Here is a 24,872-nt window from a genome sequence, read left to right as displayed (position 1 = left end):
TTCAAGATTAAATCATCCGGGATTGAGGATGGGCCCTAAATCCCCAGGTTGGCATCCTTACAGGAGGGGAGAGGACAGAGAGAGGGTGGAGGCGGAGGTTGTCCGTATGTGGCTGCGAGCCGAGAAACACCAAGGCTGGGGGCAGCACCAGGAGCAGGAGAGGCAGCGGAAGGTTTCTCCCTCGGGGCCCCCAGGAGGAACCAACCTGCGTTCCAGGCTTCTGGCCTCCGGACCTGGGAGAGAATAAATGTCTGTTTTCTGAAGCCAGCCAGTTTGTCATGATTTGTTATGATGCTCCTAGAAAATGCCTCTCGCACAGGGTGCCCATTGGCCTTCTGGCTGTATTACCAGGAATCTTTAAACTTTGCTCTCTCTTTGCCCAAGAAATTCCATGTCTAAGCATTTATTTTTTGGAAATAGTTGGGGCAATGCAAATATATACCTGCAAGGGTCTTCCCCACAGTTTTGTCCAAAATGGTGAAAAATTAGGAACAAACTAAATATCTCTCAGTGGAACTTGGTCAGATACATGGTAGCACTCCATGTGCTGGGACACCAGGACCTTACGTGTTGAACGTCAGATGAGATACCAGGACCATTGTGAGTTGTGGGTTCAATCCCCAGTAGGGGGAGTGCAGGAGGCAGCTGCTCAATGATTCTCTTCATTGACTTTTCTATCTCCCTCTCCCTTCCTCTCTCTCTCTCAAATCAATAAAAACATGTTTAAAAAACATATTAATCATAAAAACACTGATCATCTGAACTTCATTAAAATTAAGAACATCCGTTCACCAAAATAAAACATTAAGAGTTTGATTTCAAATGCCAGTTCCCACTAACTGGCTGGGAGACCCCGGGTAAAGGATTTCAATCCCCCGTGCCTCAGTTTCTCATCTGTAAAGTGGGGAGAGTTTCTTCATGAGGCTTTCCCCAGTTAACTATTATTGTGTAACCAACCACTAAAACTTAGTGCTATGAAAAATAACAGTCTGTTCATTTGCTCACGAATGTGAGTTCTGAGCAGGGCTTGTGTGGGGGGTGGGGGGTGGGGGGGTGGCACATCTCTGCTCCCCAGGGTGTCAGGTGGGGTGGCTCCACTGGGGGCCGGAGATGGTGTCCTCACGTGGTTGGCAAAGTTGGTGCTGGCCGTTGGCTGGGGGCTCGGCTCCTTTCCACGCGGGCCTCTCTATGGTCGGCTTGGGCTTCCTCACAACATGGTGGCTGGGTTTTAAGTATAACTATATTCAAGTGCCGTATTTGGGGCACATACCACACAATTATTCATTGTTTACCTGAAATTCGAATGTAATCGGGAACCTTGTGTTTCTATTTGCTAAATCTGACCACCTAGGTCTGCACAGGTAACGGGCGGGGACCAGAGGGCCTGCCAGGGGTCAGGCGGCCCCAACCTGGACCCTGAAACTTTGTGCTCCAATTGGCCCCAAAGCCTCCTTCCCGGTCCATGGGAGGAGCCACTCTGTACTGCCCACTTCTCTCCCCTCTGGCCTCAGTTTCCCTCAGTTTCCTCCGCGCTGTAAGACCGTGATGGTTTCTCTGCCCCGCCTCCCAGCCTCTCCCAGGATCAAACACCTGAGAGCAGGGACAGGACACCTCAGGACAGGACAGGCCCAGGAAGTCCCAGGGCCTGGGGCGGCCACGGGGCCTGGGGCGGCTCTGTTCTTTGGCCGAAGGACCTTGAGGAACCGGACAAAGCTCTTTTGTTTCTCCCAAAGCGCCCTGTAAACCTGTTACACCGCCTCCATGGTAATTGGTTCAGGCACGGACCATTAACGGATGCTAAAAGCATTAACCGATGACATTTTCACACGGTATCAAAGTGAAGTTCCCTTTACAGGAGGGAGGCCTGGCCGGCGCCCACAGCTGCCCACTCATCACCTGGCCTCTGATCCAAGCCTCCAGATTAAAGGGGCCCAAAGGAACCTGCCTAGTAAACGCCACGCCTGGCCTGGGCTTAGAGCCGGACCAGAAAAAACAGCAGCGAGCAGGGCACTATGGGGCCCCCGGGCGAGGAATGAGGCCTGGGATCCGGTGATAGCGCCGTGTCAATGGCACATTTCCTCGGTGTGTCATTGCCCGCGGTGGAACCTCGGCCTTGGTCTCAGGAGCCACGCGGTTCGAGAGGTAAAGGGCCACTCACTGCCGCTACGCTCCCCGGTTCAGCAGACAGATCGATAAAGTGGGGGGGGGGGGGGGGTCACATGATAACAGTTGGAGAATCAGAGTTCCTTGTACTATTTTTGCAAATTCTCTGTACATTGGACATTTCTCAAAATAAAAAGCCTGAGGGGTCTGGCCGGCCTGGCTCAGTGGTTGAGTGTTGACCTGTGAACCAGGAGGTCAGGGTTCGATTCCCGGTCAGGGCACATGCCCAGATTGCGGGTTCGATCCCCAGTGTGGGGCGTGCAGGAGGCAGCCGATCAATGATTCTCTCTCATCATTGATGTTTCTATCTTTCTTTCCCTCTCCCTTCCTCTCTGAAATCAATAAAAAAAATTAATTTTTTTTTAAAGTCTGAGGGAACGTACACCCAGAATAAAATATCAGAAGTAGGAGCGTCTTAAAGACCCCACACCCTCTCTTGGAGGAGGAGGCTGAGAACAGAGGCCGCGGCCTGTGGTCACACAGTGAATGGCAACTGAATCCACCCCACTTGGTCTGAGTCCCCAGAGCAGGAGGAAGCACCGCGCCAACGTCACCCCGGTCTCTCCTGCGCCCCACCCCACACCCCCCGAGGTCACCCTCCTTTCCTACAGGTGAGCAGCCCCGTGGGGTCCGGGAAGAACTCTACCTCCCTCTCCAATCGAGAGACACCTGCCTCCCAAGGTGCAGGCAGGTCACCCAGGGAGACCCGAGAAGAGGGGAAGGAATGCTAACCGTGTCCCTGGAAAGAACAAGTCCTGGGTCCTGGTGGGTCTCACCGGCGATGCCAGCAGGCCCAAACCCCAAGCAGAAACTGGGGAGTCGAGGCCCAGATCAGTAATTGAGCGAAACAAACACCCCCCGGCCAGTCCCTCACCAGCGCTGGGGCAGTTGGAAGAGGACGGGGCCTGGGGCCACGCGGGCTAGAGGGTGCGGCTGCAAGGGGTGTCCAGTGACACTGGAGTCGTGACTGTCCAGAGCTCATAAGCAACTGTCCTGACCACGTGGGGCCACAAGCAGACAAAATCCACCCCCCGTTTTGGCTTCATTTTCAGCCTTTGTCCACTTCTGCGCCAGGTGTGTGACCTCCTCAAGTTCATGTGTGACCGTGGACAGGGTCACACAGCCAAGCAGGAGCCAGGGTAAGGCCAGGGTCAGGCCAGGCCTGGCGGGCAGGTCAGGTTCAAGGGAGGCTTCCAGATAAAACCAGAAGTGAAATCCCCTTTTGGGCTTTGCTCAGTGAAATGTGCCCGTGGTGTAAACACAGGCAGGATTTACTGCAGGGAGAGCAAAATTCCTTAATCATTCATGTTGTGAACAACCTTAAATTTTCTGGACAGAAATAATCATGAGGACATTCACACAGATAGACAAGGGAAGAATAGACAGTTAATATGATCTTAAGAGAGGCTCTCTGGCCGCTGTGGCTCAGTTGGTTGAAGCATTATCCCTTACCCTGAAAGGCTGTGGGTTTGATCCTTGGTTGGGGTGTGAACAGGAGGTAACCCATTGATGTTTCTCTCTCCCTCCCTCTCCCTTCCTCTCTGAAATCGATAAGAACACATCTTGGGGTGAGGATTGAAAAAAAAGAAAAGGAGAGGAAGCCATAGCATACATAACTTTAGGAGGAAAGCGACTTCCTTTTTGAGTCCACAAGTACATATTCAAGGCAGGAAAATGGATTCCATCCTACGCCTGTGTTTGTGGGGTTGTTTGCTGGACCGGCACTATGGCCTCAATCTAAATGGTGTTTAGGTTTTGTCTCTTTAATGCCAGTGAGGTGACGGGTCCTTCCAGGAAAAGCTCCATGTGGGTCTTCATGGCTGCGGAGGGTGATCCAACGGGGCAGCCAGCTCAGTGAGCTCCGAGTGTCACCAGGAGAAGAACCGCCATCAATCCAGGTGCAGTAAGGCACTGAGGAAACTGAGAAGCCACGGGGGGGATGAGAAGGGCGGGTGACCTGCTGCCAGGCCTCCCTGGAGAGGGCACCCATGCGGGGCTGGCCTAGAAAGCACTGGCTCCGGGAGGTTCCTGGCCAGGTGCGCTGAAGTCAAGCTTTGCGATGTGATGACTTCCTTTGACATATTAGAATGTGATCATGAAAACGGAAACAACACCTAAGTGATCTGCTCTCTCATTTTATACCCTTGTGTTCTATGGGAGTCGAACCCTCTCCCTGCCCCGCCTCCAGGCTGTTCCAGTTTTTTCAAAGCCAGCAGTCACGCCCCACCTGCCTAAATCTTCCAGGGCCTCCTGCGTTCCCCCACACCCCAGCTCCCTCCATCCGGGGTCCCACATTGCCTCACTGTGACCTCCCATTACACCACTGTGCTCCCAGCTCTGGCCTCGCTGACCCTATCTGTCCACCCCGTTCCCACTTCCAGGCTCTGCCCAGCTCCCTCTGCCCGGCCAGCGTCACATTGCGAGACACATCACCCAGGAAGGCTGGCTGGTCAGAGTAGCAGGGACTCCTATCCGGTCATTCCAGGAGCGTGAGGCCAGAGAGTGCTTGTGGGGCCAGCGTGGGCCCCCACAGAGGAGGGGTCCACGGTCTGTTACATTCACCCTCTCCACAAGTGTTTATTGAGCAACTACTATATGCAGGGGAGGGATTTCAAGGCAGAGTCCTGCCCCTAGGGAGCCCTGGTCCACTGGGGTGGAAGCCCACAGGTGACTTCAGCTCAGTACTAGGCACCGGGAACCGCAGGGCAGCCTCATGGTGGAGGAGGGGACCCTTTTTTTAAAAAATATATTTTATTGATTTTTTACAGAGAGGAAGGAAGAGGGATAGAGAGTTAGAAACATCCATGAGAGAGAAACATCGATCAGCCGCCTCCTTCACACCCCCCACTGGGGATGTGCCAACAACCAAGGTACATGCCCTTGACCGGAATCGAACCTGGGACCCTTCAGTCCGCAGGCCAACGCTCTATCCACTGAGCCACACCGGCTACGGTAGGAGGGGACCTTTGATGTGATGCCCACACAGTAAGCAAGGGCAGCCGGGGACAGGCAGCTGGGGATCGTGTCCCAGAGGGAGGAGGGGGAGGCAAGTGTGGACAAAAGGGGCCACGCGCTAACCTGACAGCTCAGGGAAGGCCTGCATGGTGTTCTTGCAAAACCCGAGACATAGAGGAACCCCCAAGGATGGTCTGAAATTGAACTCTAACTGCAAACAGGTTAGAGTCGGTGCTCATGTCCTAGGCCAGTATCCCCCTCCCCCGCCCCCCAAAGATCAATTAGATCTTTACAGGGCCATTTGTCTTTTTGCATCTAATTCTGAGATAACGGATCTGCGGGATGTCTGCGGAACCTGTAACTTCCCCTTTTGGTTCCGACCCCTCAGGGCACAACTCATGGCACCAGGACATGCCCTCGTTACTATTGTTTTCAAGTTAATGGCCAGCCGTTCACTGTGCCAACTGCCCGTTGCCCATGGATGGAAGAAGCCCGTGCCCATCACTTCACTGTCATCCAATCCCAGAGGCGCCCGCTTTGCGTCCCCCGCCCCCTCTTCTATCGCCAGCGGATGTCCGTCACCCACTCGTTTGCGTTTTGAAGATAATTTATAAGAACGAGGCCTGAAGCCCGTCCTCCGAGCATCATCTCCACTCGGGGAGGCTGCTTCCCGCACCCGCGGCCGGTGCGGCTCAGATAAACGCACAGCAATTCCTGGTCCAATGGTTTGACGTCAACGGGAGTCAACGGAGCCGAAGGCGGGCGGGCCGAGCCGGCGCCGGGGCCGGGGGGCGGGGCAGCGGGTGGGCGGGGCCGGGGGCGGGGCCTGCGGGCGCTTCCGGGTGTAATTTCAGACCCGCCGAGGGGGCCGCCATCTTCCTCCTGGGCCGGCGCCGGGCCAGCGACATCGCACACGCACCCACTCACACGCACACCCTCGGAGCGGGGAGCGTGGGCCCCCTCCGGCCGCGGCCCCGCCACCCCGAGCCCCCCTCCGCGCACCCCCCACCCCGAGGACCCCGCGGCCTCTCCGCGCACCCCCCATCCCGAGGACCCCGCGGCCCCTCCGCGCACCCCCCACCCCGAGAACCCCGCGGCCCCTCCGCGCACCCCCCACCCCGATCCCCCTCCGCGAACCCCCACCCGAGGACCCCGCGGCCCCTCCGCGCACCCCCCACCCCGATCCCCCCTCCGCGAACCCCGCGGCCCCTCCGCGCACCCCCCAGCCGGATCCCCCCTCCGCGCACCCGGCGGTGGAGGCGGCGCAGGCGCGCGGGCCCGACCAGCCCCCGCCGTGCACCCTCGGGCCGGCCCGCCCTCCTGGGTGACGCGGGGCGGGCGGGGCGGGGCGGGGCGGGCCTGGGCGCGGCGCTGGACTGACTGTGCGGCGGCGGCGGAGCGAGCGGCGGCGGCACCATGGGCGCCCAGCTGAGCACGGTAGGCGCGGGGCGCGGGGGGCGGGGGACAGGGACCGGCAGGCGCGCGGCCTCGGGCGGGGGCGGCGCCCACTGCGACCAGCCCGGGGGCCGGGGGGGGCCGGTGCCGGGTGCGGGTCCCACCTCGCCGCACCCACCCGCCCCGCCCGCCCGCCCAGCCTGGGCGTGCCCGCGGGCGCCCTGACCCACACCCAGGCCTCTGCCCGGGACCAGCCCTGCTGCCCCGATGGGCGACCGCGGGCACCGCCCGCCGCCCTCATCCCCGCGGGGCGGAGGCTTTTATGCGCGAGAGCGAAGGTCTGTGACCTGGAAGGTTTGGTGCGACCGAGGGTGACAGCGCGTGACGTGTGTGACGGTGTGAGTGCGTGTGGCCGAGCAAGTGTGCACGTGTGCATGTGAGTGTGCACACGTGTGAGTGATTGCACGTGGGTCTGAGTGCAGATCGGTGACACGTGGTGGCTGAGTGTGAGTGCAGGTGTGTGAGGGTGTGAGGCTGAGAGAAATGAATGTGTGTGGCTGAGTGGAAGCGAGTGTGAGTGTGAGTGGGGGGTGTGAGTGTATGAGTGAGGGTATGCGTGTGTGTGGGGGTGTGAAGTATGCCTGTGAGTGTGTGGGGTGTGTTTGTGTGAGTGTGTGTGCATGTGTGTGTGAGTGTCTGTGGGGTGTGTGTGTGTGTGTGTGTGTGTGCATGTGTGTATGTGAGTGTGTGTGAGTGTGGGGGGGTGTGAGTGTGTGTATGTGAGTGTGTGTGAGTGTGGGGGGTGTGAGTGTGTGTGTGTGAGTGTGGGGGGGTGTGAGTGTGTGTGTGTGAGTGGGTGTGTGAGTGGGTGTGGGGTATGAGTTTGAGTTTGTGTGAGAGTGTGTGTGCATGTGTGTGTGAGTGTGTGGGGTGTGTGAGTGGGGTGTGTGCGTTGAGTGTGTGTGTGTGAGTGTGTGGGGTGAGTGTGTGTGAGTGTGTGGGGTGTGTGAGTGAGTGAGAGTGTGTGTGTGATGTCGCTGGATGGAAGGGGCTTTATGCATCTTTAGCAACCACCCCCCTCCCTGAGCGGCCTCCACCTCCCCGTCCGCCTCCTCCCTGCGGGGCGGTGCTGTTAGCCATGCAGCAGATGAAGAAATCGGACTCAGACGTGGCCAGCGCTTGTGACTGGCCCTGAATTTGTGGGGCTCCAAAGTCCAGGTGGTGCTGTCCCTTTGGGGTTGTCCCAGAGCTACCCTCCCTCCCTCAGGCCCACCTCCTCTCGGATTTCCCAAAAGCCCTGCACAGAGGGCAGCCCCCAGGCACCCTGCTGGCTTGGGATTGGGGTGGGGGGGCGGGGTGCAGGGGGGAAGTGGGGGGGGGAGGATAGGCCCAGCACCTCTGCCTCCATCTCCACCCCGAGCTCTTGGACTTGGAGGCACCTGCCTCCTCCCTCAGGCGGGGAGGCTCCTCCAGGACCGGCCAGGACTCGGGGGTGTTCAGACCAAGAAGCAGCCTTGCCAGGCACAGCTGTGGGCATCCCCCGCCTCAGTTTAACTCCTGACGATGTTCCCAGAAGTTGCCTTCCCGTCCCGCCCCCCACCCCGCGGGGTTCTCACCTTCTCCCAGCGTTGGTTGGTTGGTTGGTTGGTTTGGTTTGTCGCTGTGTCCCCAGCACGTGACTGTTGCACACGTGGTTTGGACTGCCAGGGCCTCCTGGCAGCTCCCATGTGAGTGAGGGGCAGAGTCCTGTCTTGGGGTCAGGAGACCTGATCCACCAGGGGTTGGTGGGAATTGCCCCTTCCTCGCTGGCCCTGCTGGAGACACCCCCCCCCCCCCCCCCGCCCCGGCCCAGAATACCCACAGCAGACCTAGCTGGGCTGCCCGGTGAGGGGCCTCCCGCAGTCTGAGGGAGGCCAGCCCGAGCTGGGGCGCCAGGCAGCTTATCTGGGATGTGCAGGCTCCAGGCTCCGAGGGAGGCCTCCTCCCCTCTGGGGGGCCCAGCTGAGGGGTTGGCACTTGAGTCTACCAGCCACCTGCGGGGAGCTTGGGGACTGGCTCCCCTGCCCTCAGCCGCTGTAAAGGGCTCAGTGGGCCCAGCCCACGTGTCGCTGGCAGCCCCCTGCCTCAGCTGTGACCCTGGGAAACCGGGTGGTCCCCCTGCAGAAGGCAGCTCTGCAGTCCACCTGCCCCTCCTCCTGGGTTCCCTCTCCTGCACTTGCTGGCTAGGAGCCCCCGCCCCCCGAACTTCCTCCGCTCCCTCCCACTTCCTGCAAGGGGACCAGGAGGGAGGTGGCCGCTCAGATCCCAGGGGGACAGCTGGCAGTCGGGCAGCAGGCAGGTAAGCCTCAGCGCAGGGGCTGGCCCGTGGGGAGGGCCGGGCACATCCCTCCGCCCACCCAGACCTGACCTGGGCAGAGTGGATGCCAGGGTCCCGGTGGGGAATGCCAGGGGTGAGCAGCTGGGCATGGTGCCCTGTGGCGGGGAGCAAGGCAACCCAGCCCCTCAGCTACAGTGGGTGAGACATCCTGGGACTCTGGCACCCCGTTTTCTTCACACACACACACACCCCGTGTTATCAGAGGTGAGGAAAGGCAGGTGGGGGGTTCCCTCATGGGGCAGAGCACAGACCACAGAGCAACAGGTCAAGGCCCTGGAGGCAGCTGTTTCTAGAACCGGGGTGGCTGGGGCGCAGTGGTGCGTGCGTGTGTGTGTGTGTGTGTGTGTGTGCGTGTGTGCGCGCGCCTATGTTTATGGGTACAAGCTGCACAGCTGAGGAGCTGGGGCGAGGCCTTGGCTCCGCCATCTGCCTCCTGTTTACTCTGCCTGCTGCGTGCAGGGGTGGGAGGGGGCTCACAGCCTGCTTCACCCCCGAGTGTGGGAACCGCGTCCCACGTTCTGCAGACACAGCCCTGGCCCTCCACTGCGCCTTTTCTCTGCCGTGTCTGTCTCCCCCGCTGACCTGAGCTCCTCAGGGCGGGGTCCCCTGGCCTGTGACCCCCAAGTCCTGCATAGGCCCTGCAGGTGTGCCCATTGGGGTTTGTGGCCTGAAGGACTGGCCGGCAGTGCGGGCCTGCCCACAGCGGCCTCCCCAGATAGGAATTCAGATTCCTCGTCTGAAATGGGGGTTGTACAGCCCCGCCTCCCAGCTCTACGGAGTCCCCTTTGTTGCGAGTCGGGACTGGAAGGTCCCCCCCCCACACACACACTCCGCCGGCACTTATCAGCCGCCCAGTGCGCCTTCTTCCCGCAGCGGCTCCAATGCAGCCTGACAGGTGAGGGCACAGCAGGAAGCGGGATCCCAGACCCCATCGCTGGTGCTCGGGGAGGGCCGTGGGCTGCAGGATACACAGGATGGGCCGTGCACGCCCCACCCTCGCCGGGGAGGGATCTGGCTTCTTGCCCTTGTTCCTGAAACTTCCAGACACAACGAGTCAGAGAGAGATGGGGGTGGGACTTGTCCCTTCACAAGTTTACCCACAAATATTGATCGAGTGTCCCTGGTCCGAGGGCTGGGGATGCACAGGTGAGCCACACCCCCTGCCCTCCTGGGGCTGGGCTCCGGGCTCCACTGTTTGGTGTTGACTGTGACCAGGGTGGGGAGCTGGCCGGCTGTTTGCCCCCAGGGCTGGCGTCCAGGATCTCGAAGGGCTGTGCCAGGGCTGAGGCCGTGTTCTGGACTTGCCTTCAGGGCTATTGACATATGAGTCTCTCTCATGGCCCCACACTAACCACAGGCGAGCGTTTGTGGGCTTGGGGCTGGAGAGATTCAGGGTGAGGGACAGAAAACCGGGAACCAAAGCCCAGACTCCTCCCTGGGCCTCCCGAGCCTCAGTTTCCCCATTTGTCCAATGAAGAACACAGTTGGCTATCTCCCACCGGCGAGGGTGAGTCACCGAGGAAATGCAAGGGAGGGTGCTTCTCAGGCTGAAGCCAGCTGCACCAGGGTCTTGTGTTGTTGAACTTGGCTGTGCGCTTAAACAGCTGTGCTGGGGGGTTAACTCTGGGAGCGCCAACAGAGCTGCAGTGGCCTCTAAGGCCATTTCGGTTCATTTCCAGGCTCCCAACAATGGCGACTTCCTGCGAATGGAACCCCATCAACTTTCCCCTAAACAGCCTTCCCCAAGGATGTGGCTTTTCTGATTGACAAGAGAGGGGCTTACGGCAGAGGAATCATCTGAATAGTCCTCACCCCCAGGGAGTTCAGGAGGGAGGCCAGGGCTGTGGAAGTCTGCTGAAGGCCTGATTAGCTAGGGAGTGCCAGTCAGATTGGACATTTGAGCTGGGCTCTGAAGGGTGGATAGGAGTTTGCTGGTTGGCTGAGGGAAGAGGAGGGGAGTTCTGGGCAGAAGGGAGAATATGCAAAGGCCTAACCCAGCGGCCGGCAAATGCATTAGTCAGCAGAGCCAAACATCAACAGCACAACGAGTGACATTTCTTTTGAGAGCCACATTTTTTAAACAAACTATATAGGTAGGTACATTGTTTTTTTGTTTTTTTAAAATATATTTTATTGATTTTTTTTTACAGAGAGGAAGGGAGAGGGATAGAGAGTTAGAAACATTGATCAGCTGTCTCCTGCACACCCCCCACTGGGGATGTGCCCGCAACCAAGGTACATGCCCCTGACCAGAATCGAACCCGGGACCCCTGAGTCCGCAGGCCGACGCTCTATCCACTGAGCCAAACCGGTCAGGGCAGTACATTGTTATGAACTTAATTAGGGGACTCCTAAGGCTTAGGAAGAGCCACACTCAAGGGGCCAAAGAGCTGCATGTGGCTCGAGAGCCGCAGTTTGCCGACCACTGGCCTAAGGCAAGAAGGGCTTGTGGCTGGTGGTGTGGTCATCAGTGGGGCCTTGAGTGTAGGCAGTGGGGAGCCATGGTGGGTGTTTGAGGAGGGAATGGAGCGGCCTGTTGGTTTGGGCAGCTGGGGCCTCACCGTGGAGAGGGGATATCGGATTGTGGGGGGTCAGTGGGGATCTGGGCTCTGTGACTGGGGCCCAGAGAGGGCACCTGCCCTGGGAGGCGGCTTGGGAAGAGCCATTCTTGGGGCTTGACAGGCCTGGGTTTGGATCCTGGCTCCACCCTGACTTGTCGCGTGACCATGGGCAAGTCACTTAATCTCTCTGAGAAGCAGGGACAACAGTGCCACTTGTCATGAGCGTGGGCCTCCGAGGTTGGCTTTGGTGTGACTTGGGGCAAGTTACTGGTCCTCTCTGGGCCTCAGTTTCCTGCCAGCACCTGAGGCTGAGGGCTGGAGGGAGGATTATCCCAGGGAACTCCGGTCCCGTACCTGAAGCAGTGACAGCCTCTCCTGCCTCATTTCCTCCCCAGCCGTGAAAGGGACCACCCTCATGCACTTGAGAAAGGTGGGGACTCTCTCCTGAAGTCCTGAGCTGGGCCTCGAACCCTGGTCTCTGGACCCGAGTCCAGGGCTGCCAGCCAGGCCTTAAATGAGACCCGGGAGGGGTGAAATGCTCATGTTCCCAGAACACGGTAGGTGCTAGTTAAATGGGCAGGTGGCCCTGGGCAGCGGGGGGTCTGGCCCGGCCCCTGCAGGCCTTCCCTTTAGACCCTTCAGTCACAGGCCAGGGGCCCCGTGGGGCAAGGCCTGCTGCCCCAGCCTGGAGGCCCTGCCTGGGAGACACACAACAAAGGGCTGTAACCCAGCGGCAGCCGGGCAGCTTGAAGCTGCTGCGCCGGTTTGGGAGGCAGGGCCAGGCCTGGTGTGGGATCTGAGAGCCGCTGCCTTTCCTTCGCTTGGGGCTTCCAACTCCCAGGGGTAGTGGCCCCGTGAGGGTGGCAGGAAAAGCTCCTCTGTGTGTACCCACAATTCTCAGGTTATAGACGGCTCCGTGACCTGTGCCACCCTCATCTCATCTCATCTCCCAGATCCCCTAGCAAACTCATTAGTCAGCAGAGCAAATATCAACAGGACAACGATGGAAATTTCTTTTGAGAGCCACATTTTTTAAACTTAAACTATATAGGTAGGTACATTGTTATTAACTTAATTAGGGTACTCCTAAGGCTTAGGAAGAGCCACACTCAAGGGGCCAAAGAGCCGCATGTGGCTCGCGAGCCGCAGTTTGCTGACCACGGCCCTAGGAGGTGGGCAGGGCAATGGCTGTCCTCTTCCTTCTGTAGAAGAGAACGCCGAGGCTCCGAGAGCCTCCCAGGCTGATAGAGAGGCGGGGTGGGGGGAGTTTCCAGGAAGTGGGGGCTTGGCCTTGAGAGGTGAAGGTCATCTCACTGAGCCCTCAGTAGGGCAGGGGCCACTTCTAGGTCTGTGCTCTGCAGAATACAATACCTCGCCCTGGCCGGTGTGCTCAGTGGATAGAGCATCGGCCTGTGGACTGAAGGGTCCCAGGTTCGATTCCAGTCAAGGGCACATGCCCAGATTGTGGGCTCTGTCCGCAGTAGGGGGTGTGCAGGAGGCAGCTGATCCATGATTCTCTCTCATCATTGATATTTCTCTCTCTCCCTGTTCCTTTCTCTCTGAAATCAGTAAAAATATATTTTAAAAAATAATATGACACCTCAGGAGTCCCACAAAGGAGGCAGAGAGGCCCCCATGGAAGCAAGGAACTTGGGTCTAAGCTTCCTGGCAGCCAAGGCAAAAAGGGGAACCAGTAGTATTATAAGAACACACAGTCATTTGCTGAGAGAACTGAAGTCAGGGAGGTTTCCTAGGTAGAGTGCGTGAACCAGCTGTGAAACAACTTTTTTTCTAACTTTTATTTAGAGACTAGAGGCCCAGGGCACGAATCTGTGCACCAGTGGGGTCCCTCGGCCTGGCCTGTGGGATGGGCTGAAACCGGCTCTCGGACATCCCCCGAGGGGTCCTGGATTGTGAGAGGGCGCAGGCCAGGCTAAGGGACCCCACCAGTACAATCGGCCAGGGAGGGATGCGGGAGGTTGGCCAGCCAGGGAGGGACCGCTGGAAGCTCCAGGGTCTGGCCCATCTCGCTCAGTCCCCAGTCGGCTGGACCCCAGCAGCAAGCTGACCTACCAGTCGGAGCACCTGCCCCCTGGTGGTGAGTGTACGCCATAGCTAGCAGTTGAGCGGCCTTAGCATATCATTAGCATATTACGCTTGGTTGGTTGAATGGACGACCGGATACTTAGCATATTAGGCTTTTATTTTTATTTATTTTTTATATATATTTTTATTGATTTCAGAGAGGAAGGGAGAGAGAGTTAGAAACATCGATGAGAGAGAATCATTGACCTGCTGCCTCCTGCATGCCTCCCACTGGGGATTGAGCCCACAGCCCGGGCATGTGCCCTTGACCAGAACCGAACCTGGGACCCTTAAGTCTGCAGGCCGACACTCTATCCACTGGGCCAAACAGACTAGGGCAAGGCTTTTATTATATAACAGCGGTTCTCAACCTTGGGGTTGCGACCCCTTTGGGGGTCAAAAGACCTTTTCACAGGGGTCACCTAAGACTATCCTGCATATCAGATATTTACATTACGATTCATAACAGTAGCAACATTACAGTTATGAAGTAGCAACGAAAATAATGTTATGGTTGGGTCACAACATGAGGACCTGTATTTAAAGGGCCAGAAGGGTGAGAACCGCTGTTATATAGGATTGCTTTGAGAGAAACATCGATTTGTTGTTCCACTTATTTATGCATTCATTGGCTGATTCTCACATGTGCCTGACTGAAATCTTGGTGTATCGGGATGATGCTCTACCCAACTGAACTCGCGGCCAGGGCTGACACAGCTTTCTTAAGAGCCAGTGTTTTGTGTGAACTTTTGGGGCTCAGCCTCCCTGTTTGAGCCACCACCGTGGGCTCCCCTACACCATGCCCTGCTTTTTATTTTGGATTAATTTCAAGCTGACAGTAAAGTTGCAAGACTGTCTAAAGGGCACTTGTATACCCTTCCTGCAGATGTACCAAATGTTAGCACTTGCTTTATTGTGTGTGTATATTTTTTAACTACTTGCGTGTCATAGATACGATGCTCCTTTGCCCTAAATACTTCCTCCTCAGAAGAAGGGCGTTCTGTTGCCTGCCGCACGGTGGTGAGCAAACTACGGAAGTAACATGGATACAACGCCATTGTGTGATCCGTGGGCCCGAGTTCACATACCACCGTTGTCTCAGGATTGCCCTTCACGACTATTTTTCCCCCTGGGCCATGATCTAATCCAAGACTGCACATTGCATTCAGTCGTTCTGTCTCTTGGCCTCAGTAGTAGTGTCTAGGGCTGCGTGAAGATTGCTGCAAACTGGGTGCCATGAAACAGCAGAAATGTATTCTCTCACAGTTCTGGGCCGCGGTCTGAAATCGAGTGTGGGAGGGCCGCACTCTGGAGGTCGAGGGGAGCCCTTCCCGCCTCTTCCTGCTTCTCCTCGTGGCTGTTGGCCATCCTCGGTTTCCTTGGCTTGTGGCCCCATCACTTCACATGGCCGTCTCTGCGGCTCCTCTCTCTCATAAGGAAGGTTGTCGTGGGACTTAGGGCCCCTGGGGTGATCCAAGATGATCTCATCTCAAGATCCTCAGTTTAATTACATGGGCCAAGACCCTTTTCCCAGAGCCACATCCCCAGGTTCCGGGTGGACGTCTCTTCTGGGGCCGCACTCAGCCTACCAGAGCCTCCTCTAAGCTGGACCAGCTTCTCAGACGTTCTTTGTTTGGGGCATTGACATTTTGAAGTTGTGGCCACTTATTCTGGAGAATGGCCCTCAGCGTTTCCTTGTGGTTGGAGACGGGGAGCCCACGGGGCAGTGGTGGGCCCTTAAGTGGCGTCAGGAGGCTCCTGACATCCCGCCCCTTTCCTGTGGCCCAGATCGCGGAGGCTGCTCAGGACCCAGCTTCTGGGTGGCCAAGGGGTCGCTGTGGCACAGCGGATGCTCCGTGGGCTCGGGCCTGCCGGGGACCTGGCCCGGGTTAGACACTTTCCATGGCTTATTTCCATCTTCACAGCCTGGGAGTGTGGCTTATGATCCCCATTTCACAGATAGAGAAACTGAGCTCAGAGAGGCTGAGTGATCAGCCAGGGACGAAAACAGCCAGAACGGGCGGGAGGCCTGTTGTCTGTCTTTGCCAAGGCGTCTGTCCTCTCCGGGTAAACTGAGCAATGAGCTATCCTGCCGTGGGTTTTGGGTTTTCTCTGTTTTAAAAAAATCCAAAGCACCCCTTGGTGTCTTTGTGAGACTGAGATGTGGGGGGCAGGAGGAGGCTTCGGGCCACGCAAGGGAGTGTGGGCCTGAGGTTTAAGTGTGTGATTGGGGAAGCAGGTGGACTCAGGTCACGTGGGCGAGTTGCTTCATCTCTCTGAGCTTTCTCCTCACTTGTGAATGGTGGTGATGACAGTCCCGACCTCAGAGGGCTGTCAGCAGCTTACCGCCTGTGCGGGGCCCAGCGTGGTGCTGGGCAGTGACCTCTCAGCTTCCAGAACCCTGCAGGTGGCTGGCCCAGTTCGGCTCAGAGAGGGGAGGGACTTGCCCGGGTCACACAGCCACAAGCACCAGAGCTTCCTAGAGCCAGCTCAGTGCCTTAGCCGCCCCTCACACCTGAAGGCAGAGCCCCAGGGCTCAGGGGTTTGTCCTTGTCTAGATGGAGCTTAAGGACCAGGGAAGGTGACTGAAGGAAGAAAGGGAGGGAGGGAGCAGGATTACTTGGGAACTTGACTCCGAGCTTCCTGGCAGCCAGAGTGAAAAGGGAGGCATGCTCCGTCATGTAGCTTTCTTCATCCCTGTTCCTCGGGGCAAAGGGAGGTTTCCAGTGACTCAGTACTGCCCTGATGGGTTCCAGGAGTCTGGTTTTTGTAACTGCTCCCAGGCGGCACCAGAATGCACGCTGGGGTTCCCTGGGTGCCGAGGTGAGAGGGGGTTCCTGACAGAGGGAACCAGCTGGTGTTGGCGGGAAGGGCAGGTGACAGACCCGCCCCGTGCCTGCACTGACCTCTGGGTCTGTCCCTGTCCTTTCAGTTGGGCCACGTGGTCCTCTCCCCAGTCTGGTTCCTCTACAACCTGCTCATGAAGCTGTTCCAGCGCTCCACCCCGGCCATCACCCTCGAGAGCCCGGACATCAAGTACCCGCTGCGGCTCATTGACAAGGAGGTGAGTGCGGCCCTGCGGGGCCCCAGGGCGTGGGGTCCCAGGGCGTGGGGTCCCAGGGCGCGGGGCCCAGGGCGCCTCTCCCCTTGTCAGCATCAAGCATTTCCCCGGCGCCTGCTCTGTGCTCAGGACACGGCCCCCTCTGAAGCGCAGGTCCTGTTATCTGCCCATGTAACAGGTGGGGAAAGCAAGGTGAGGTCAGTTTCTATGGTTACCAGTAAGTGGCAGAGGGATTTGAACCCAGGTCTGTGGCCACAGAGCACATTCTCTGACCCACCCTCACTGTCCCACAGAAGGTCCGAGGGGGAGGGACCCCTCAGGATTTTCAAGTCCAGGCACCCATTTAACAGATGGGAAAACAGAGGGCGAGAGAGGAGTAAAGGGCATTTAGGGCATGCTGTCAGCTAGGGATAGAGCCAGAACTCAGGCTGTGGCCTCTGGGTGGTCCCAGGTGCTTCCAATCCCAGTGGCTCTTCCTTGAAGACAAGGGCTCCTCCTCCCCCCGCCCCCCACCCCCAGGTCTCTACCCAGGGCTGTTCCCTCTGCACCTCCACCTGCCCCCCCCCCCCCTCCTCCCCACCCTCCGAGACGTTTGCTCTGGCCCTCCTTTGACGTTTCCCTTTTCAACTTCTGCTCCTGACTTAAAGCCATCCTTCCCTCCTTTGCCCTGTGCCCCTTACTCTTCCCCGATCCAAGTCCCTCCGGGTGCTGTGTCTGGTCACGGGGAACGGAGTCACGGAGCACGGACAGTCTGGGATCTCCCGGCACAGGCCGGGCTGCCTGCGCTGGTGGGAGGTGTGGGTGACTGTGCCCGAGTCCATAGGAGAGATTAACCTGAGAGGGGAGGCCACTCCTCCCAGTGAGGCCACACTGTTCTTCCTGCTGTTCCGTACACACTTTCTTCTGACTCAAATGAAATCATAAGGTTTTGAAATCCTTTCTTTTCTTAAACTTCATTTCTTAAAATTCATTTTCCTTGCTTTTTAATTCCAGTAATGTATGGTTTACATGTGCTCACCATAAAAATTCTGTGTGTGAAATGTGAGTGATCCCCCCGACACCCCATATTCGGGCAGTGGGTCCCACTCACCAGCCCCCCCAACCCCACACTGTGCAGTGGGTCCCACTCACCAGCCCCCCCACCCCACACTGTGCAGTGGGTCCCACTCACCAGCCCCCCCAACCCCACACTGAGCAGTGGGTCCCACTCACCAGCCCCCCCACCCCCACACTGTGCAGTGGGTCCCGCTCACCAGCCCCCCCAACCCCACACTGTGCAGTGGGTCCCACTCACCAGCCCCCCCAACCCCACACTGTGCAGTGGGTCCCACTCACCAGCCCCCCCAACCCCACACTGTGCAGTGGGTCCCACTCACCAGCCCCCCCACCCCCACACTGTGCAGTGGGTCCCACTCACCAGCCCCCCCAACCCCACACTGTGCAGTGGGTCCCACTCACCAGCCCCCCCAACCCCATACTGTGCAGTGGGTCCCACTCACCAGCCCCCCCACCCCCACACTGTGCAGTGGGTCCCACTCACCAGCCCCCCCCAACCCCATACTGTGCAGTGGGTCCCGCTCACCAGCCCCCCCACCCCCACACTGTGCAGTGGGTCCCACTCACCAGCCCCCCCAACCCCAGACTGTGCAGTGGGTCCCATTACTGTCAGCCTGAGCCTTCTCGAGCATCACGTCTGGATACACCTGGTGGTGGAGGTCCAGGTGTGCATACACTGAATTTTAATAGCCTTTTTCACCCAGCCATATAGCATGGACACTTTTCCATGTCTATCCCAAAGCTGATTCCTTCTTTTTTTTTTTTTTTTTTTTTTTAAATAGTTTCTCTTTTTTTTAAGATATATTTTTTATTGATTTCTTACAGAGAGGAAGGGAGAGGGATAGAGAGTTAGAAACATCGATTAGCTGCCTCCTGCACAATCCCTATTGGGGATTGTGCCTGCAACCAAGGTACATGCCCTTGACCGGAATCGAACCTGGGACCCTTGAGTCCCCAGGCCGACGCTCTATCCATTGAGCCAAACCAGTTCAGGCTGATTCCTTCTTTTTAAAAATATATTTTTATTGACTTCATAGAGGAAGGGAGAGGGAGAGAAAGAAAGAAACATCAATGATGAGAATCAGTGATCGGCTGCCTCCTGCACGCCCCACACTGGGGACTGAGCCCGCAACCCGGGCCTGTGCCCTGACTGGGAATTGCACCGTGACCTCCTGGTTCATAGGTTGATGCTCGACAACTGAGCCGCACCGGCCGGACTGATTCCTCATTTTTGACGACTATCTAGTATATGGTCATAGGGATGTCACACCGTAGACCTCCAGTCCCCTTCGAAGAGCAGGTGGCAGATGTCCAAGCAGTAGCCTGATGGCTTTGCACGGTCAGCAGGGGTCCTGCTTTTGACACTTCTGCGGTGCTCCCCATGAGCCCGGGGAAGGGCCTGCTGCTGCCCTTCTCTGAACTGGACCTGACAGGTGACCCGAAGGTCTCCGAGGCGCTGGGTCTGCTCTCAGATCACCGCGGGCAGCAGCCTCCTGGTGCCGGCCCCATGCTGAGCCGTGCCCAGATCTGGCCTGACCGCTGGGCCCTGAGAGAGGGTGCTCAGCGCAGTAATTCTCGATGCCTCTCATTTCTGTTCTTCCTCCAAAATTGTCTGGTGTGTGTGTTTCTGGCCGTGAGCCTCAGGACCAGTCGGTAATTCTGGAATCTGCTCCCAGGAGGCCTTGGGGCTGTGTTGCCCAGAGGGCAAATGCTTCTGGGGAGGCAGCTGCAGGCCTGGGCTGCTGGGGTAGAGAGGCACCAGCCACCAGCAGCCCCATGCCCTGAGCGGGGCTGGGAGCCATCTTTCCTGAGACCCAGGCCACCTGCCTGGCTCACACGCTCCAGTGATGGTCAGAGCTGCTCTGTCCCTCTGAAGAGTCTGTGCCCACCCCACCCGGCGAGAACACTGCCTGTGGGTGGACCTGACCATGTCTCCCAGCCTCCTGTGAACACGTGCTGGACACTCAGCTGTCTCTGAGCTGCCGCGTGCCGCGCCACACCATCCTCCTGGCTGCACCAGGTGCAGGGCAGCCCCCACAGTGGCTGCTGGAGCCCCGCTCAGCGGCCAGGGCCCAGGTTCGGTCCCAGCTCTGACCACAGCCTGCCTGGCCTCGTGTAAGACCACTTAGTGGGGCTTCTGAGGTTTTGATCACAGCTCCTTCCCCCTCACCAGCCTCTGCCCCACCTTGGAGGGGAAACGGCTGCCACCTCCGCCGTGGACTGGGGCAGCGAGGCCGCAGCCATGGCCGCCCCGGGTCACGGGTAGTTTCTGGAGCCCATGTGGGGCCTCGTCTCAGCTCTATCCCTAGCTTCCAGCCAGTCCCTGGGTTCTTCCTGCCACCCAGGACCCCGCTCAGGCTGATGGCACAGGTGGGTCCCTCCCTCCTGCCCCTGGAACTTTCTGGGCCATCACAGCCTCCCTTTAGGACCCTGAGTTCCCCTCCCGCTCTGACAGGCTTGCTGGGCCCTGAGCAGTGACTGCCCTTCCCAGGGCCAGCGAGAACAGAGGCTCACCGCGTGTGCCCGACCCTGCGCCCTCACACACGGTCTGCACGTGACATCGGCGTCACTCCCCTCAGTGACTTGGGGACACTGGCGAGGAGGGGGGCTCTGAGGTCTGGCGGCCGCTCTGCCCTGGGCGCCGCCCCACAGCTCGGCCTCTTTGCAGATCATCAACCATGACACCCGGCGGTTCCGCTTTGCCCTGCCGTCACCCCAGCATGTCCTGGGCCTCCCTGTTGGTGAGTGCGGCCCCACCCAGCTCTGACGGAGGCGGGTGCTAGGTCAGAGGGGGGACTTTGCACTTCAGTGAGGGAGGGCTTCAAGGAGGAGGTGACAGCTGCCACGGGCCTTAGAGTAAGTGTCAGAACGAGAGAGGAGTTACCCGGTGGCCCTGGCGGTGGCTTCAGCACAAGCAGAGGCTGGTGGCGGGAAGCTGGGCAGCCCTGAGGTGGCAGTGGGAGCCGAGCCAGGGCCGGTTTGAATGCTGGGTGGGCACCGGGCGGTTGGTTGACCAGGCCCAGTGGCCCTGCAGGGATCGTCCCACCCAGGTCACCGCTGCCCCTCCTGCAGGCCAGCACATCTACCTCTCGGCCCGGATCGATGGAAACCTGGTCATTCGGCCCTACACGCCCGTCTCCAGTGACGACGACAAGGGCTTCGTGGACCTGGTCATCAAGGTGAGGTCTGGGGGCCACACCACGCGGAGACAGGTGTGGGGGTGACCCCATCATAGCCGAGGCCTCCAGGGACCCTTGTCCCCCGAGCCTGGTCTCTGCGGGCCCGGTGCCACTCACGCCGGTGCCCCCTGCGCCTGGTTCTGAGTGCAGAGCAAATGTGCCCGACCAGCAGCGGCCACGCGTGGTGTCTGGGCAGAGGGCAGGGCCGGGCGCGGGTCCTCACACGGGGACAGCTCATCTGCAGAAGAGGGACCAGGCGGGCCGAGCGCTGCCCCAGCTCGCTTTCCCCTGCACTGCGTTCAGCCACACGAGCTCCGTGCCCAGCGGGTCCCTTTCTGGGCACCCTTCCGTAGGAAACTGCGCACACTCGCGGGGTGAGGGCACACGGGCGTGGCCTGGGGAGCGCAGAGTGGGGCAACACAGGGCAGGGGTGGGTGAGAGCCGCTCCTGAGCGGGCAGCAGCGAGTGCGATCTGGTGGCGAGGAGGCAGCGATAGCTGAAGAGGAGAAGGGCCTTCAGGTGCAAAGGTCCTGAGGCCAGGGGGAAGCACAAGGGCTAAGGCCCCAGAGGGCAGTGGATCAGGTCCGATGGGTCAGCGGGGCAGGCGGGGCCTGGGAGGTGCTGGTAAGGTCTGGGGCTTCGTGCAGAAGCAGAGGGAAGGGGTGAGGGTTCGTGCATCTGTCCTCGTGGAATCCACTCCGGAGGTGTGGGGGTTCAAGTAGAGGATAAAAAACTCATGCTGACCAGGCCCCTCCTGGCTGGGGGGCCCAGGATAGAGGTCACAGTCCTGGCCTGGCACACAGCATGCCCTGACCACCCTTCCCTCTCCCTGCACTCCCTGTCCCCCCACATCCCCCACACACCGCCCCTGTGCTGTAGCCATCGGGCTCCTCGCCCTCCCTGAGTGCCAGCCCTGGCAGGCGCCTGGCTGTTGCACTCCCTCCCTCCCCAGCCGCCTTTCTGTCTGCCCATCACTCTGGCTTGCCCTTCAAGGCCCAGGAACAGGCCCGTGCGGCAGGCAAGTGCGCCTGCCTTCGTCTCTATCTGAGGGTTGTGTTGCTTCCTTTTCCCAAAGCTGGAGCCCCAGAGGGCGCAAGGCAGGAAGTTGTCCTGAGGGTGAGGCTTTTATGGCAGCGGAGGATGGGAGAGCTGCACAGCACGGGCGGGTGTGGCCGGCCACCTCCCGCAGCCGCAGCCGCTGGCCTTTACTGAGCTGACAGCCTTGGCGTCTCGTTGGAAGGTCACGGAGAAGTTCTTGGAGGAACGTCAGTACGGCAGATGCAGCCACGGGGTCGGCTGGCTGTGTCCACCAGGCTGACGCTTTGCCTTCCAAGGACACGTTGGGGAGGGCCGGCTCCTGGGGGTCCAGGCACAGCCGGTGCCTTTTGATGGGTGGGTGGGGCGCTCTGAGGGCCACCCCCAGGCTGCAGAGGAGCCCCTCAGAGTCACTTCGCATGAGGCAACCCTGGGAACGGGAGTGAGGCCTGTGGGTGTGTCTTGCAGGTTTACTTCAAAGACACCCACCCCAAGTTCCCCAGCGGAGGGAAGATGTCCCAGTACCTGGAAGGCATGAAGATCGGGGACACCATCGAGTTCCGGGGCCCGAACGGGCTGCTGGTCTACCAGGGCAAAGGTGCGCGGGCTGGACCCCGAGGACCCACAGGCCCGTGGGTGCTGGTGCAGGGCCTGACTGCTGCTTCTGGGTGACTTGTTGGACAAGCTGTCCCCTCTGCGGGGCCTCAGTTTCCCCAGATGTACAGGGGATAGTGGGCCAGCGCAGGGTTGCAGCTGCTGCCCTTGGAGGCCACATCCAGCCCACAGACCAGCCTCGTGTGGCTGAAAACAAGGGGAGGTTGTGCCGGAAGCCTCTGGGCGCCAGCCGCTGTCGCTCCCCACGCCGTCCACACGAGGGAGCCATGCTGGGCTCCTCTGGCATTCGAGTTGGTCCTTGTCCCACCGCCCCTCCCTCCCCCTACCTGGCTGGTGTTGGATGGTGGGTGCCTGCGCCTCGGACCCCCAAGCGGGCGGGTTCTCCAGCCCATCCGAGCCCCAGACACAGCGTGTTGGAGAGCGGGCCTCACCCCTTCTCCTCTCCCCAGGAAAGTTCGCCATCCGTCCGGACAAGAAATCCAACCCAGTCATCAAGACGGTGAAGTCCGTGGGCATGATCGCGGGCGGGACAGGTGTGTGGTCCCGGAGCCCCTCACGGAGTCCCCAGCGCGTGGATGCTGTGCGTGGGGTCAGGGTGTGGGGCGGGGCACAGATGTGAGCAGCTGTGAGCTGCCCGAGGTCCTGGCACCTCCCCTGGCACCCGCGTGGCACCTGGCCTGTGTACAGCAGGGGCTCACCCAGCCTGGGGGGCTGCCGTTTTGCAGGCATCACCCCGATGCTGCAGGTGATTCGCGCCATCATGAAGGACCCGGATGACCACACCGTGTGCCACCTGCTCTTTGCCAACCAGGTCAGTGGGCGTTCCTGAGGTGCAGACCCGGCCCCTGCTGAGAGGGGCGCAGGGCCTGGGGGGACATGGTCTGTGAGGCGCTCAGGCAGCTAACATGAGGGGTGCTCTGAGCGCGTGTGCCCGGCACCCTTTGCAGCAGCGGGTGGGGGTGGGGCTTTTCAGCCCAGAGCCCCGTGTCTGGCCTGACACTTGGGGGTTGGAGAGGCATCAGGCACCTGGAGCACCCCCACCTGAGACTTGCTCCTCCAAACCTCAGAGCTCCCTCCCTGAGCAGAGCTCAGAACCCCCCAGTGAAGTGGGCAGACGCTGGCCGGGCCTGAAGACGGGCCGTGTCATAGGAGAGGTGCCGAGTCCACCTGCACTAGGGCCCTGAGCTGGGGTGTCGGCAGGGTTTGGACCTGGTTTCTCACTCCTGAGTGCATGTCCTCCCCGCGCCCGCTGCCTGCCCACCCTGGCCGCTGTGTGGCCTTGGACAAGTCACTTTCCCTCTCTGTGCTTTCCCTCAGCTGGAATGAGCAAGGTCATCACAAGTCCTTCCTGGTTCAGCGTTTCATGGCTGATGATAGGGGTTTTGTAGTGACGTCCCCTTATGGGGAGGCTGGATGAGACATTCCTTCCCACAGTGTGGAGGCCGTGCCAGGTGCGGGCTGTGTCTGGCCCAGTCTCTGCACCATCCGTCTGAGGAAACTGAGCCCAGGGGGCTGGAGACTGGCCTAAGGTCCTTGGACCCTGCGCAGTTACAGAAAATTGCCCTGTGGCCAACCAGGGTGGCCTTCACGGGGCCCGGGGTGGGTGGAAAGAGCCAGAAATTCCAAGCTGCTGGTGGGGCAGGAGGGCCGGCAGCAGCTGCGCTTGTCCGTGCTGGGTGAGTCTCTGGAGGCCTCCGCCCTCTGTCCCCCCGCGGGGCACCCCGCCCCCGTTAGCCCGATACCTCGACGCTCTGGACATGGAGACCCAGAGCGGGTGTGGCCCATGTGTTACAGGAAGTGGTGGAGCCAGGGTATTTTATGAAAAATCACTGGGACCCAAGCCTATTTAATGGAAAATAGCCGTATTTTTGAGAACGTCGTTTTGTTTTACATCTGGGAAGCCCTTGTAATGTCTGGCTCCAGGCCTGTTTCTGCTCTCGGTGCGGTGGCTCAGGTCACGATGCCCCCAGCCGGTCCCCGGGCCTTCCTCAGGGAACGAGTGGAAAATGCCCATCAAGTCCTCGTATCAGATGAAAATCGTCTGACCTCACAGCCCCCAGGAGGGTCCCCGGGACCCAGGGGCTCACAGGCCATGCCCAGTGGGAATGGCCACTCTGCCCATCCGGGTCTTGCCGCTCCTCCGCTCTGTCCCGAGAGGGAGGACACGGGGCTCTGCGCCCAGCCCCACCTAAGGGAACACGCCTTTCAGAAGGACATTAGCCTGGCCGGTGGGTCAGTGGTTAGAGCGTCAGCCCACGGCCTGAGGGTAGAGGATTCGATTCCTGGTCAGGGCATGTGCCTCAGGTGCAGGCTCGATCCCCAGCTCCAGTCGGGGCACGTGCCGGAGCCGTCATTGTGGCTCTCGCATGGATCTTTCTCTCCCCCACTCC

The 24,872-nt window shown here is 59.5% G+C and overlaps 1 protein-coding gene and 1 long non-coding RNA gene across 4 annotated transcripts in view; one reads left to right on the top strand and one right to left on the bottom strand.

The window, feature by feature from the left end:
• Nucleotides 1-8,364, bottom strand: part of LOC118651492 — a 12,511-nt gene extending 4,147 nt beyond the window's left edge. Inside the window, exon 1 of the long non-coding RNA XR_004966265.1 lies at nt 8,130-8,364. This is a non-coding gene — a long non-coding RNA (uncharacterized LOC118651492). The remainder of the gene's footprint in view (nt 1-8,129) is intronic.
• The window catches only part of LOC118651490 (NADH-cytochrome b5 reductase 3), a 27,042-nt gene continuing 8,569 nt past the window's right edge, over nt 6,400-24,872 (top strand). Inside the window, exons 1-7 of one of the 3 annotated variants that reach the window (XM_036300707.1) lie at nt 6,400-6,555; nt 16,469-16,600; nt 20,322-20,394; nt 20,726-20,832; nt 22,336-22,465; nt 22,932-23,015; nt 23,208-23,293. In XM_036300707.1, the coding sequence (XP_036156600.1) occupies nt 6,535-6,555; nt 16,469-16,600; nt 20,322-20,394; nt 20,726-20,832; nt 22,336-22,465; nt 22,932-23,015; nt 23,208-23,293 (633 nt within the window). In that variant the 5' untranslated portion in view covers nt 6,400-6,534. Of the gene's footprint in view, nt 6,556-8,828; nt 8,852-16,255; nt 16,360-16,468; nt 16,601-20,321; nt 20,395-20,725; nt 20,833-22,335; nt 22,466-22,931; nt 23,016-23,207; nt 23,294-24,872 lie in introns of those variants that run through there. The other 2 variants (XM_036300708.1, XM_036300706.1) reach the window with 2 other exon arrangements.

The sequence above is a fragment of the Myotis myotis genome, unplaced genomic scaffold, assembly GCF_014108235.1.
Source record: "Myotis myotis isolate mMyoMyo1 unplaced genomic scaffold, mMyoMyo1.p scaffold_m19_p_3, whole genome shotgun sequence".
Lineage (NCBI taxonomy): Eukaryota > Metazoa > Chordata > Mammalia > Chiroptera > Vespertilionidae > Myotis > Myotis myotis.
This window is presented reverse-complemented; position numbering and strand designations above follow the sequence as displayed.